This window comes from Chenopodium quinoa, unplaced genomic scaffold, assembly GCF_001683475.1.
Source record: "Chenopodium quinoa cultivar QQ74 unplaced genomic scaffold, ASM168347v1, whole genome shotgun sequence".
In the NCBI taxonomy this organism is placed as follows: domain Eukaryota; kingdom Viridiplantae; phylum Streptophyta; class Magnoliopsida; order Caryophyllales; family Amaranthaceae; genus Chenopodium; species Chenopodium quinoa.
The window spans coordinates 54,923-70,640 of record NW_018745482.1 but is presented as its reverse complement, the minus strand read 5'-3'; the positions used below and the strand labels follow the sequence as shown (position 1 = coordinate 70,640).

At 45.5% G+C, this 15,718-nt stretch overlaps 1 protein-coding gene across 1 annotated transcript; it reads right to left on the bottom strand.

Annotated features, from left to right (window-relative positions):
- Nucleotides 1-37: 37 nt before the first annotated feature.
- LOC110715197 (FT-interacting protein 1-like) lies at nucleotides 38-3,571 on the bottom strand. The gene has a single exon (XM_021893767.1). The coding sequence runs from the start codon at nucleotides 3,452-3,454 to the stop codon at nucleotides 371-373; it is 3,084 nt and encodes a 1,027-aa protein (XP_021749459.1). The 5' UTR covers nucleotides 3,455-3,571; the 3' UTR covers nucleotides 38-370.
- Between the last annotated feature and the right edge of the window lie 12,147 nt (nucleotides 3,572-15,718).

Here is a 15,718-nt window from a genome sequence, read left to right as displayed (position 1 = left end):
TTCTGTTTTTCTCCTGAGAATATTCAATCAATTCAATGACAGATGATTAATGGAATTTCAAACGGTAACATTTAATCAACTGCCAAAATTAAATCTCCTCATCTTTTCCCATTAATGCCTAGATTGCCCACTTTCTTTAATTTAAAATTTAAAAGTTGCGCATTTCAGTGTCCCAAATCAAAAGAATACAAAATAAATATACAAGTAAATTACAAACTTTGCACAAGTCTTGTTTAAGAGAATAAAAACAAAAGTGGTAGATCCTTCATTAAGTTGACAAAATCATGAAGTAACATTATCTAATGCACACACCAGGAAAGTGCACCCCTTAACAAAATAACCTTTAACCCCCCCTGCCCCCAGTACAAACTCATAGAATTTGATCGGAAAGCGAGGGTAGACGCCGGAAAAAGTTGGCGGGAACCGATGGCATGTCACCCCTAAACTTGGGATGTCTCAAGTAATAGAATGTTGAACCCAACACAAAAGCCTTAAAGGGTACCACGTAAAATGCTATCGAAGCGATCAAGCAGAATACCAAAAATATCCCTGTTGCTCTTGGATCCCTCCAATTATACAACGCTTCCACTCTTTCCCATTGGGCTGCCATGTCCCCCAAAAATGATTGGGCTCTTCCTGCCAAGGCCCTTAGCCTGTCGTACCTGACCCGAACTATATCGTGTGGTCGTGTTGTTGGTAGCCCATCGAACTCCTCATCAAGCTCGTCGTTGGACACTACATCTACACAAGATATCCGAGGGTCCATGCTAAGAAGGACCTTGGCACGGTACCTTATACGGAAAGCTAGGATTAGGAAAGCATACATGAAAAATGTTGGGAGCACAAGGTGTGGGCAGACTACAATAGCTATGAGTACGATGTGGACCAAGATGGTTGTTGGTGTGTGAGCCCAAGTTCGTATCCCATTAAGCCACCGAGCCAAAGTGGCTACTTTAGATAGCCCACTGACTACTCTAAACCAATTCACCTTGCTCCTCCTCATGCTCCAAATGTGAGTGTCTGAATCAAGCATGTATTGGACCACTTCAAGGCCCAGAGGTGGCTCGGACCGAGCTAGTCTAGCAGTAACGATTCTCATCGCTGTGTGGCGCAAGATGTCTTGTTGGGCTCGGCCTAATGGACATACGTAGTGCATTCTAGGCAACATTGGATTTGAATATGCTTGAAGCAGACTAATCCATGATGAGCAAGTAAACCTTAGACTTATCTCAATCTCACCCATCCGTCGTGCGCCACCAGGAAGCAACACTGTAAGCGGGTACGTGTTCAAGTAAACCCGGTTTCCATCAAGGGCCGATAAACGCAACCTTACCTTACCAATACGAATATCTTTTCCGGGTTTATTTGTTTCATCTTTGTTGTACCGCCCATTGTCAAACACCCCAATGGTTACAACAGTACACGGGTCATATACATCCCACGTATACTGCTCGTTCCATCGAGGGTTAAACCGGTCAAGTATGGTTCGTGTACGAACCCATTTAGGCCCGTATTTGGCCACAACATAAGCATCCGTGGTACCACAAGTACCATCTCTAGTTTTGACGGGCAATAAGTTGTTAGCCCCTCGAATGCCAACCTCAAGCAAACCAATTGGAGGTTTAGCTAGTTGCTTAGCCGAGGCTCGGACATCACTAGTCACGTGAGCAGCCTCATCAAGCACGTGATACCCTCCTTCAATGCAAGTTCTTAAGTGTATTCTCCCAGCATATGGCTTACTCTTCTCATCCTCCCCAACCAAATTGAACCATCTTGACTTAGGTTGGACCCGATTATCCGTCCTCCGTTCGATGCTTGCCACGTGCACCTTTGCAAACCCGACCGATTGTCCACTTGTAACATCGTCAACCGTGATCACCAAAAATGGATCAAACGGCTCCGCAGCCACAAACACCAAGTCCTCATTCCACGTAGGACTAGTGGACCCCAACGTCATCCGACCCGTCTTAAAGACCTGACCACCAAGCTGAGCCTTAACATAAAGATCAGGAGTTCGGCTTTTTGGTTCGGATGATCCCGAACCTAATTGCAAATCTTGGGTTTGGATAACCGTTACACGCAAATACCACAATTTTGGAGACAAATAAACCTTGGCTCGGGTCTCAGCAATCAACCCACCCGAATCCGATTGCCAAGCCTCCTGAAACGCCTCGTCGGCTTGGGTCCCAACCCAAACTGCGACCATCACATCAGCACCCGTACCTTCCGAACCTTCTAGAGTGTACCACTGAGGCGCTAACGGACTATCAGGTGGTACGCGTTTTGGTACCTCTTGTAAATCAAACGACACCGTTCCAAGTGATTTCTCCTCAACTTTCACAATACCATCTTTTTCTTCCTTCTTGTTCACCGTACAAACTGACACTTCTAGTGAACTCGAATTCAACCCTTCTTTATCAAACGCAAACACCTGATCCCAATCCTTCCCACTCTTCTCCGACGTCGTTTTGATACTATGAGTACCAATCACTAGCTTAGCAAAGCTCAATGACTCCCCTTCCGAACTCAATATCTTCGCCTTTATGACTCGAACATAAAGAAACGGCATCCTATCTACTAAATCATACCCAGTTCCCTGTCTTCGATCTGACCCCGACATAGAGCGTACCTCGAGATCACTCCTCATGGCAGAACCACTACCACCACCACCAGTCACAGTAGGACTAGCTAAAGAAACCTCTGTATTCTTCTTCTCACTAACTCCCACGTTCACATTCTCCGCAACAGGCGGGTTAACCACCTCCGCCGCCGCCGCCTGATCAGGCGGCGGAGGCGGAGGTTGATGATCACCTTCCTTATTACCTTCATCCTTTGCCACAGGAGGCGTATTCTCCTCCTCCGGCTTCTTCTCCTCCTCCTTAACATCACCCTTATTATCCTTCCCCTCTCCTTCCTTAACTTCAACTTCTTTCTTCTCGTCCCCGCCCTCGGGTTTTTTCTCCTCGTCTTTCTTCTCCTCCACCTCGGCCTTCTTCCCCTCCTCCTCTGCCTTCTTCTCCTCCTCCGCCGCAGCAGGCGGCGAAGGAGGATCCTCATACCAAACCTTAAGCCCAATCTCCCCTTTAATCTGCGAAAAAACACTCCGTTTTTCCAATGGATAATAAATCAAACTCTCCGATCCTAATTTCGCAAAAGCAGCACCACCAATCTTCACCTTCCCAAGAAAATTCGACCGTTTTCCCGTCTTCTTATCATTATAAATATTGAGCTCTAATACCTCTGAATCCATTGATTCAGCATTGTGCACAATGAAGTCGAGCTTCTCGTCCCACTGTGGGTTGAGATCTCGTGTTATCGTCTTAGTTCGACGGCGTTGGCCGTCGAAATCTACCATGACGAACGCACTGGCGGTTCCTTGACCGTCTTTTGGCATTAAGTTTTTTGCATTGCAGATTTCCACCACCAATTTTCGACCGTTGGAGGTGTCTGCCATTGTTGATCTTACTTTCTTTCTAATATTAGAAAGTGGTTGGAAATTTAAAGAAAAAAAAAAATTGAATGAAATTTGAAATAGTGGAAAGTTGTGGGTTTACTTTAGTGGAGTGGGGAACAGTGTGGAGTGAGAGAAGGAAATGGGGGGGGGGGGAATTGATATTTATATGTGGAGCGGGTAACGGGAAAAAGAATTAAGACTGCATCAGCTGAGTGTAAGCCACGTGGAATGTTGTCTGGTGGTGAAAAAATTAGTGTTACTCCATAGTCCATAATATTAATCCCTTTTTTTTTCAAAAATGAAAAATATATTAATCCGTTTCTGCTTAGGAAAAAAAAAAAACTTAAATCCATTTTTGAATAATCTAAACAGTTAATTATTTTAATTAGCACAAATTCTTATATGACCAACCATAATGGTACATTAGGGTGTGGCCATCCACAATGGAGGTTACCTTCTTAGGCCTTATTTGGCAAAATTAGCGGTAATAGTTAGCTTTTAGCGGTTAAAAGCGGGTAGCCGTATCGATAGCGAGTAGCTGCCAATTAGTAGTGAGTAAAGGTTAACTGTCAAAGTAACGGTTGATAATATGAGTTTTTGGCAAAAGTAGTTATTGCAATACTAAAATACATTAATAATCGTATAAATTATTTTTAAAAAAATGTAAGAAAAAATTAACAAACGCTATATGCTACTCTTAAACGCTACTATTTTTAACGTTTGAGAAAAGCTACCTCTACCGCCAACAGTTAATTACACAGCCATCTTGCCAAACACTGTTATTTTTTTTTCCTAATAGTGTTTTGACGGATCAAAACGCTAATCGCTACCACAAACCGATAAAAGGCTCATTTTGAGAAGATGGTGATCAAAGGTGGGATTATTTTGGCAATTCGAAAAGGTGAGATTGTTTTGAACAGAAGTGACAAAGGTGGGGTTATTAGTTTCCATTTTTCCAAATATTAACCCTACTATCTTTCTTTTTCAATTTTTTAATATTTCAACTACGCCACTTACCTCTTATTTTATTTAAGTTAATTAAATTGCTTAAAATTATATATCGGTTAAACCGTAACACTTTAAAAAAAATATGGAGAGAGTACAAAATTTTGTAGTTTTAACAAGGATGCAAATTATTGCAACTTTGCAAGCAGTATCTAGAAACACAAAGAATAATACTGTATGTACTGCTCTTGCTCTTTAATAAAGAAATGAAACAATAAAATAAATTAACGGGCACTGAATAGTGAATATTTTGGTTAGGGAACTACTGCAGTACTACTACTGCTGATAATCTGATACAGTTTCAGGAGCTTCTGTTTAGTGTTTGCTGAATACAATCGTTGTGTTTAACTTTTATTGGGGTTTATTATTTTTAATTGGAACAAAAACATTGTAAGAGTTTATCTATAAATATATGTAACACACGTAATTATATTAAGAATTATATAATTCAGAGAATCTGGTCGAAAAGCAGGAGTTAGGTATATTAAGATTTTAATGGCAAGTTGGCGGTACTTGTTAATTATGCAGAAAAGTTTGGAAATTTTGATCATTAACGGGAGTATTTTGGAACAGAAAGGTACTAGGAAATTTTGTGATTCTGCGTGCCTAGTGCTGATCCTCTTGAGGCACGCACTTTTTTTTTTTTTTTTTTTTTTTTTGTCCTAATGATCTATATAAATTTTGATACTTGAAATTAAATTGACTTGTTTAAGTCTTGACTCAATATAAAACCACGTTCATTATACGGAGTAACTTGAAACAAACCGCTCACAATCCAGCCAAAATTGATCAAAATAAACAAATTCATTAATTTTTGAATCGAACTACTACATAAATTGATACACCTATCAAATGATCCATTCTAACTCGATCCGATTAGACTTGGTATCTGATAAATATGACTCATTTAAGCATGGACCTCTATTATAATCCAAACCGATATAAATCTGAACCTCATTAACACTAGTAAACTCGTTTACAATATGTCTCTATTATGACTTGAACAAGAAAAAAAAATTACGAATAGTGATTTAGGATTTAAATTATTTACAAAAAAAAAAAAAAAACAACCTTATACAATTTTATCCAAATATTTGTATAATTTCTAGTATTTAAAATAATTTTAATTTTAAAAATAAATATTTTAAAAGAAAGATAATTTTTAGTTTATAAATAAATTAGGGTTTTTCTAAGTTATGCCCCCAAATTTCTTCGGTTTCTAAATTGTGCCTGATTAGGGGATTTTTATCCACCAATCACCGTCTGACAAGTGGACCAACCAGGTTCCGCCACGTGTCCTTCACGAAGGCCAACAGGAGCTTGCCACGTGTCAGTCACAGATACGTCCTCCACGGACCACTTAAGACACGCCACGTGTCCACCCATGCCAAGTGGGACAACCGGCCATCAAGGCCCATTTCAGTCTAGAGGCCCGATCAGCCCTAGGTTTACCTTAAGCCTAGAGAGTTGCACGCTTCCCAAGGCTATAAATACTCGATTAATCCTCATTAATCAGGAGAACAAAAAAACAACCGAATAATTAAGAGATCAAGCAGAGAAGAACAGACTTATTAACAACCGGCTAATCACGCTAACAACGCAGATTACCAACACTAAGCACTCTCACCTAGAGAGATCTCATTACTTTACTTTCTGTATTGATTACTCCTTAATCAGGTACTAACTTGACCGTTGGAGGCGGAGCTCTCAGGAGTCTCCGTTATTTTGCAGGTACAGACGTCCGGTTCCAGTCTCGGAATTGTAACTCTCCCGCAGGACATCAGAAAACCCCGAAACATTTGGCGCCGTCTGTGGGGAGAGTACTTCAGAGATGGCATCCAAGTCTGTACCGACTCCAGAAGAGAGGCGTCCCCTAGACGACCCTCAAGTTCAGTCGGACCATGATACCGAAAGTGAATTTGAAGTTGAAACTCATACAGCTCCAGACGGGACCCTAAGGGCCCGCCGTACCCGTCATACTGAAATAAGGGAACGGGAGTATCTTCAAACAGGAAGCGAGCCAGCAGGCGCACCGCTTGCTCGGCAACAGCCGACTGATGGGTCTGCTCCCATCACAAGGAACGAACTCATGACCTTCATGAGGGACTTCAAGGGAGAGATCCAAGAGTTGATCAACAAAAAACCGCCTGCTTCAGTCAAAGAGCAGTCGGCCAAGAAACCTTCCACTTCACTGAGGAGGAAGCCAGTTCAAGGGCGAGAGGCGACTCCCCATCCTAAATCCAAGAAGCGGGAACCGTCTGCTCTTGATTTCACAAAATTCCGTTACCCTACGGGAAATAGGAAACCGGTTCGTCATATTCAGGCGGACGGGTCAAAGCAAACGTTCACAGATGCTCGGCACCTGCTAGAGCAGAAGAAGAGTGACCGATTATCAGAGTCGGCTTCTACTTCAAATTTTCAGGACAGTTTGCGAAACGCCTCGATGAGGCCAACTCAGTCGTACCATGAGAGTCAGTCAGGCGGCACCTCCCGTCAGTCCGACTTTCATAGTGCCCAGGCGGTACCAAACTTACCATTTGTGCCGCAACAACAGTATTTTATGCAGCCACCTCCATTTGGTGGACCTGCAGCAAAAAACGTCCAACCTATGGACTGGCAGCTACGGCTGCTTAGACTTGGTGAACAGCCGTCGGCCTTCTCCAAGGAAATTACTGAAGCCGCTCAGCCGGCCAAAGTAAAAAATGTTTTAGTAGGCGCCTATGATGGCACTACTAACCCGGAAGACCATCTGATGGCATTCACCAACCTGATGTACCTTCAAGGGTTGGATGATCCCACTTGGTGCAAGTGTTTCCCAGCGACTCTCAAGGGAATTGCACAGCAATGGTTCGGCAACCTGCCGACTGGTTGTGTAAACAGCTTCAGGACGCTTGCTTACTTATTTGCCTCCAACTTCGCAATGAACATCCCTGCGAAGAAAACGACCCTTGATTTGGGAACAATTCAGCAGGGTGAAAAGGAGGGGCTTCGTTCCTACATCAGGCGGTTCAACCTGATGAGAATACAGATTCAAGGGTTACCGGATGAGGTAGCTTATACTGACTTTTTTAGAGGTCTCAAAGACGGGTCTACCTTCAAATTTGATTTAGTTCGAAAAAGGGTGGCGACTCTTCAAGAGGCCTTGATTGAAGCAGAAGCCTATATACAGGCGACTGATCTGTGTACGATGAAACAGTCGGACGGGAAGAGGTTCGACAATAGAGAGGGACGACAGAAACAGTCGTCCAACAAGGATGAAAAAAGAAAAGGGGTCTGGGCGGCTGATTCCTCTAAACAGCCGGCCCAGAAAAAGAAAAAAGAATTCAAACCATACTCCCCAAAATATGTGTTTAACAAGGATAACCAGTTTATCCTAAAAGAAATAAAGGGACGGCTCTCAATTGAGAAGCCGCTCCCCATGAAGGGTTCTGCGAGCAACCGGAACCAAGACAAAATCTGTGCTTATCATGATGACATTGGTCATCACACCAATGACTGCATCAGTCTCATGCGGTACCTAGACCGATTGGCTGATCAAGGTGATCTTGACACTTATGTCAAGAAATCTGCGGGAAACACTTCCTCAAAAAAGCAGTCGGCCAAAAAGAATCAGCAGGCTGACAGTTCTGATACAGATGATGCAGTCGTCTACACCATTGCAGGCGGCTTCTCAGGAGGCGGCCCCACTATTAGGGGCAACAAAGATAATATAAGGCGGTTAGATGTAAATTCCGTTCACCAAGAACGACCGTCCAAATATACATTTCCTGAGATTGTCATCACTGAAGAGGATCTAGGAGGAATAAGGGGGCCGCATGACGACCCTCTCGTTATTGAATGTAAAGTGGCCAACCAGAGGGTTGGTCGAATCCTCATAGATACCGGGAGCTCTTCAGATCTCATCAGCAGCAAATGTCTATCAAAACTGAAATATCAGACGGACTGCATACATCCGGCCTCCCACCCTTTAATAGGGTTTGGGGGAGGAGTCGTCCACCCACTGGGACGAGTAGATCTACCCATCCGCCTGGGCGAAAAAGGGGAAGGACGACACATGGTAGTCCGGTTCCTAGTGGTAGAGGAACTCTCTGCCTACAACATGATTCTGGGTCGACCAACCCTGAATAATTCCAAGGCTGTTATAATCCCGTCACTTATGCTGCTTAAGTTTGAAAGGGACAATGGAACAGTCGGCTCCCTTAGGGGAGATCAGAGGATGGCCCGAGAGTGCTATCTCTCGGATGTCAAGCCCACTGTTATGGCCACTGGGTCAAGTGGAGAAAAAACAGACCTTGACAATGTCAAGGAAAGTGCGCCTGTTCAAGAAACAGGCGACAAAAAGAGAAAGGCACTCCAGACTGAGTCCGCAAGAAAAGCAAGAAAATAGCAATCATTGGCAGAGGACCGGCCGGATGAGTTCCGCCCTCAGCCGGCTGGTGAGCATGCGGACCTGATATTAGACGACTCCCATCCTGACCGAACAGTCAAAGTAGGGACGGCTGCTCTAAGAAACCTTGGTGCCGACTTTCACAACTTGTTGAAAGAATACAAGGACATCTTTGCATTTGAAGTCCATGAAATGCCAGGCATTAGTCCTGATCTGGCAGTACACAAACTCGCTGTGGATCCGAAAAAGAAGCCGGTACGGCAAAAGAAGCGGAACCATGGTGAAGAGAGAGGTCAGGCGGCAGCCGCCGAAGTCAAAAAATTACTTGATGCAGGGTTCATTCGGCAATGTTACTTCCCAGATTGGGTTGCAAATGTGGTACTTGTTAAAAAGCCGAATGGCACCTGGCGAATGTGTGTAGACTACACAGACTTGAACAAGGCGTGCCCCAAAGACAGTTACCCTCTGCCTAAAATTGATAACCTGGTCGACTCAACAGCCGGCCATGCCTTGATGAGTTTTATGGACGCCTATTCTGGTTTTCATCAAATTCCTTTGTGGAAGAAAGATCAGGAGAAGACGGCCTTCGTCACTGATCAGGGATTATACTGTTACACGGTCATGCCGTTTGGTCTTAAGAATGCTCCGGCTACCTTCCAACGAATGATAAACACAGTGTTCTTTGATCAGATTGGGAGAAACGTCGAGGCATACATTGATGATATGATTGTCAAGACTAAACTTCAGAAAGATCATCTGACGGACCTCCGAGAGACTTTCGCCACACTCAGGCGGCACCATGTCATGCTCAATCCCAAGAAATGTGTATTTGGAGTTGAGTCTGGGAAATTTCTCGGATTCCTTATCAACCAGAGAGGAATAGAGGCGAACCCCGAGAAGGTACAGGCGGTCACTGACATGCAGTCGCCTCGTACCGTTCGAGAGGTTCAGAAGTTAACAGGTTGTCTGGCGGCCTTGGGAAGATTCCTAAGCCGATCAGGCGACAAATGCCTATACTTTTTCCAGGCAATTAAGAAGAAGGCAAGGTTTGAATGGGGGCCGGATGCTGAGGCCGCCTTCCAGAAATTAAAGGTTCACTTGCATTCCTTGCCGAGGCTGGTTAGCCCTTTGCCCAAAGAAAATCTCTACATGTACCTGGCCGTCTCTGATCATGCGTTAAGCGCGGTGCTCCTTGCTGAAAGGGACGGCTGTCAACTCCCGGTCTACTTTGTCAGTCACGTACTGAAAAATGCCGAGTTGAGGTATCCCCTAGTGGAGAAATTTGGTCTTGCACTCTTCATGGCTGTTAAAAAATTGAAGCCCTACTTTCTGGCACATGCAGTCGTCGTGTATACCGACCAACCGATCAAGCGGCCCCTTACCACCATGGAGTCCTCCGGACGAATGATCAAATGGGCCATAGAAATGCAGAGTCTCGAAGTTACTTTCGAGCCTAGAAAAGCAGTGAAGGGGCAAGCCTTTGCTGACTTTATCGTAGAGATGACTCGTCCTCCTGACTCTCAAGTTCCAGACCAAGTCTGGAAGGTATATGTGGACGGAAGCTCTACTTCAAACGGTTGTGGAGCAGGCGTCGTATGTCAATCTCCAGAGGGCGACAGGTTCGAGTATGCTCTACGCTTCAGTTTCCAGGCTTCAAACAATGAGGCAGAATATGAAGCTTTACTAGCCGGGATCCGCATGTGTAAGGCGGCAGGGGCAAGGAAAATAGACGCCTGTTCTGATTCACAACTGATAGTGAGTCAGTACAATGGCGAATACGAAGCAACACATCCGGCCATGATCAAGTATTTACAGGCGGTCCGACAAGCAGTCGGCTCCCTTGAGGATTTCCATCTGATCCAAGTGCCGAGATCAGAAAACAACCAGGCAGATGCACTTTCGAAATTAGCATCATCCGCCTCCTCCGATACTCCTCGGACTGTGTTTTGGGAAGTAATGGAGAAGAGAAGCATCGAGGAAAATCCTATTGGAATTCTAGACAGAAGCTCAACCTGGATGGATTCAATCAGGGCATATCTGACAAACGGTACACTGCCGGATGATCCTCAACAGGCGGCAGCACTGAAAAAACGAGCCTCCTGTTTTGAAATTATACAGGGAGAACTTCACAAGAGGGGGCACCTTCAACCCTTCTTAAAGTGTGTTACTCCTGAAAAGGGACGAGAGATACTAGATGATCTTCACTCTGGTTTCTGTGCTTCCCACATAGGTGGTAGGATGCTTGCTCAAAGGACAAGGCGGCAGGGTTACTTTTGGCCTACTTTGGAAGCAGATGCAATGGAGATGGTGAAAAAATGTGACAAGTGCCAAAGGTTTGGCAAATTAATTCACCGTCCGGCTACTGACCTCACTACCATTCACAGCCCACTACCGTTTGCTAAGTGGGGCATGGACATTCTGGGGCCATATACGCCTGCTACAGGCGGCAGAAGGTACATACTTGTTGCCGTTGACTACTTCACTAAATGGGTAGAGGCGGAGGCTGTAAAGGGAATCAAGACGAAAGATGTAATTTCATTCATTTGGAAAAACGTCATCACTCGGTTCGGGGTTCCCATGTCTATGGTTTTTGATAATGGCCCCCAATTTGAGACGCCTGTTCTCAAAAGCTGGTTGGGAGACCAAGGAATTGCACATTACTTTGCATCTGTCGGCCGTCCACAAGCAAACGGCCAGGTAGAAGCCTTTAATAAAATCATCTCAGACGGTCTCAAGAAAAAGATTGAACGAGCAGGCGGCCTATGGGCAGATGAACTACCACATGTTCTTTGGGCCATTAGGACGACTGAAAAAGGGGCGACTGGAGAAACTCCCTTCCTCCTAACTTATGGTGCAGAAGCTGTTCTTCCAATAGAACACTACGAGCCGACTCTTCGAGTAATGCTATATGATGAAGAGGCAAACTGGGAAGCTATGCGCCTGGCATTAGACTCACTTCCTGAAAAAAGGGGCAATGCTGTTTTGCGCCATGAGATCTATCGCCTAAGAATGACTAGATCATACAACAAGAAAGTACACAGGCGTCCACTCAAAGTAGGGGACTTTGTACTTAGAAAAATGGAAGCAGTTGGTAGGGCCAATGAGTCTGGAAAACTAACTCCCAACTGGGAAGGACCCTACCGAATCTATGCGGAAGTCAGGGACGGTACCTACCGTCTGGAAACACCAGACGGACAACCGTTGCCTCGAACCTGGAATGTAGATAACCTTAAAAAATATTTCTTCTGAATGATGTAAAGTAAAGAGCTACTTAATAAAGTTTACACTTACTATTCAATATTGTATTACGAGGGGCATGCCGTCTGTACCTTTACAGTCGGCTACTCTCCATTGAGTTTCACTATCTTTAGAGGGGCATGCCGTCTGTTCCTTTACAGTCGGCTACTCTCCATCGAGTATTTTACTCACAATACTTAGCTAAAAAGATAAGGGCCTGGCCGATCCTGTACCTTACAGGCGGCTACCCTTCTTTTACTTAGCACCTACGTTCACCAAGAACTTACCAAGGCCATCGGCCGAATGATCAGACCAGGCGCCAATCCACCTGATCAAAACTAAAAAACTAATTCGACCTGTCCCAACATCATAGCAGGCGTCCGACGGCATCCCTCCGGATGAAATTCGTCGCAGAGAGCAGCTCCCTTTTGGGTGGAACATTGTTCTATAAACTAATTACACGGCACCTATACGACTGTCCCAAAGGGCAACCACGTAGCCGTTTTTGAGACAAGGATAACTCTATCACTAACCAAACCAGTGGTAGCAGTTGACATCTGAGTCAGATGACCGCCTGTATTACTTGGGATAAATGCAGGGGGTACCTATTGAGTTAATAGCCAACAAACATTGGCGAATCAAGGGGTCTAGCCGGCCTACGCCGCCTGGTACCTCTACTTCTCAAACAAAGTGACGGCGACTGAGTAACTCCAAAGTTAACTCATAGTCACTCCTTCAAATTTGGTATGGAACCTAAAAGGTTTGAGTCGTCCGCCTGTTTTAAACAAACAAGGGCACTCGAACCCCTATTCCTACTGGATAACCTATTAAGTTAATAGCTTACATTGGTGAATCAAGGGGTCTAGCCGGCCTACGCCGCCTGATACCTCTACTACTCAATCAAGATTGTGACAAAGACTAAGTAACTCCTATGTTACCTTAATAGTCACTCAAACTTAGTATGAAGCCTAAAAGGTATGAGTCGTCCACTTGTTTTTAATAAACAAAGGCTCTCAACCAATACTCTTGCTAGGTTAAAAAATAACGAGTTTAAAGCCAACATTGGCAATAAAGGGAAACAACCGGTACCCGCCGCTTGTTTTCCTACTTAAAATCCTTGGCTACTAGGTAATTCTATTTACTTGGTCAAATTGAATAAAGAGTTCGAATACCGATTGATTAAATGGCCGACTGATCATCTATCCTGGAAACAGACAACCAGTCGTCCAGGGGCATAGGCGGCATACTTACCTGTCTAAACGTTTGGCCATACACAACAGTCGGTCAAGTGAGCAAACTTCAAATACTTAGACAAATTTGAACAAAAACAAAATATTTGATTAAAATGAGCCGGCCATAAAAGACCAGCAGAATATTCAAAACCCCGGCCCCCTGGCCGGGTAATTACAAAGCAAACGGCACGCAGGCCGTGAAAAGAAAAAAATATACTTAAAGCTTAAGAAGGGGGCAGTTCAGTATCAGCAGCAGCCGCCTGGTCAGCACTCTTCTTGCTGGACTCGGCCTTAGCTGCATCATTTTTTGATGCCTTACCCCCAAGTGGCACAAGCGCCACAACCGGCTCTTCCTCCTCCAACGCAACGTCCATCGCCTCTTCTTCAGCAGCCGCCAGGATCTGTTGATTATATATTTCCGAACACTGGCGGTACGTTCTTTCCCATGAGGCAAAGTCGGCACTGGGGAACAGTCGTTCCCAGGTCATGCGTTGGATTTGGGCGGAGTCTTCCACCATCTCCCGGACGAGCTCTTGTTTCTCTTGCTCGGCCTTGTCCGAGAGCTCTTGGGTAAGACTCTTCTCCTGGGTCACCAGGCGTTCTTTTACGTTAGCCAAAGATTTCTCCATGGCCTCGTAAGAGTGCATTTTTTGGCGAAGGGGTTTCAGCTCGGCTTTAAGTTTGGTGACGGTCCCCTCCAGCTCGTCAACCTTCTTTTGGGCCGCCTCTAGCTGAGCCCGAACAGCGGCGGTCGCCTGCGCCTGATAATAAAGAAGATCAATGGTCAGTACTTCATTTTGGGCAATTTGAAACATTGCCTTATCACAGCTGGAGGCGGCCATAGCCTTTGCGGCCTTTACCTCTTTGTTTTTCCGATCAATCGGCTTGCGAAGGCTGTTGACTCGGAGCAGGGCCTAAGTACAAAGAAAAACAGGCGTCAGTTTCCAATCAAAAGAGTTAACAGGCGTCCTGGAACTCAAAAGCTCAAAAAGGTGCTAAGTATACCTCAGCTAGGATCCCTGAAATTCCATCGAGGTCTAGGGTGCCGGCACCCTTGACCGCCTCCCTGTCAGAGGGAGGAACTACTTTAACCATTGACTTGGCTACCTCAACCAAGTCAAGTCCCTGGGGGCCGGCTGCATTAAGTAAAAGGATAAAACAAGTTAGACTTAATCAAGAAAGAAGCAAGGGTGAGTTTTTTACAAGTGAGGGTCCATACATCTAGGCGGCCCCGCCTGGGTTTTTGAAGAAGTGGCCGGCTGCTTCTCAGCCGCCACTGTTTTCCTGGAAGACCCAGGAGAGCTGGCAACAGTCGTCCTCCGGGCCTTGGGGTCCGGCTGTTGCGAGGAAGAAGCCCTTGGAGTGCCAGACTGAAAACAAAAAGAGTTAGTATATGCATAATACAACTAAAAGGAGAAGAGTTTTCAAAGCCTACCAAGGGTGCCTCCTTGCTAGGGGAGTCGACATACGACTGCTTCATTAGTGAGACCCGCAGCATGGCCGCCGCAGTCTTAGATGCTGTTATTTTACTCATGGCGTCGGCTGAAAGAAATAAACAGCAAAGTTAGTAAAAATTCCAAGTAAACAAGGCGTGAAAAAACAGAGTATTCGTCAGGCCGGCTACCTCTAGAGCACCGACTGCCGAGGCCACAGGCGGCCAAGAAGTACTCGTCATAGAGCCACTTGAAGCTCGGGACGCAATTTAGGGGTACTTGCTCTCGTACCCCTGAAGTAGAGTTCACCCTAGTCTCTACTTTGAAGAGTCCTTTGTCTAGGATCTCTTTTTTAGCCTTTGGGGGAACAGGCGGCATGCTGCGGCCGCCTGCGAGAAGAGGTGGATCCCTGTTCCACTTATTAAAACGTTTGTTCAGCTCCGTGTCTGAACTCTCGATAATAAGGAAGGTGTTCCGCCAATCCTTCCATTTGTTTGCCTTACCTCTCGTCATGAGGTAACCCCTATGGCTTGTCAATTGATACCAGCCGGTACCTCCCGACTTGGGGGTCCGGCTGAGATAGTTCATGTGGGCGAAAGCCTCAAAACTTGGCTCCACCCCGTTCAGTTCGCACCCGGCCACATAGCCGAGTACGTTTACCCAAGAGTTGGGGGCTAACTGCCATAACCCCAGATCATACCCATCTAAAATCCGCTGAACAGCCGGATGTAATGGGAAGCGCAGTCCAGCTTTGATGGCCGCCACATAGCAGCCAAAGCAGCCGTCACCATAGCTGGTACCAGCCGGCCAGACGACAGTATCTTCTGGATCCGGCACAAACAGTAAATACTCCGGGCCCATTTTGTGGTTAGCAATAAAGCTCGCCACGTTGTCTCGCATGGTTGCAATCCGGCCCCGGGGCACCCTGCAGTAGTAGGGGGCGTTTTCCTCTCTGTAAGAGGCGGACGGC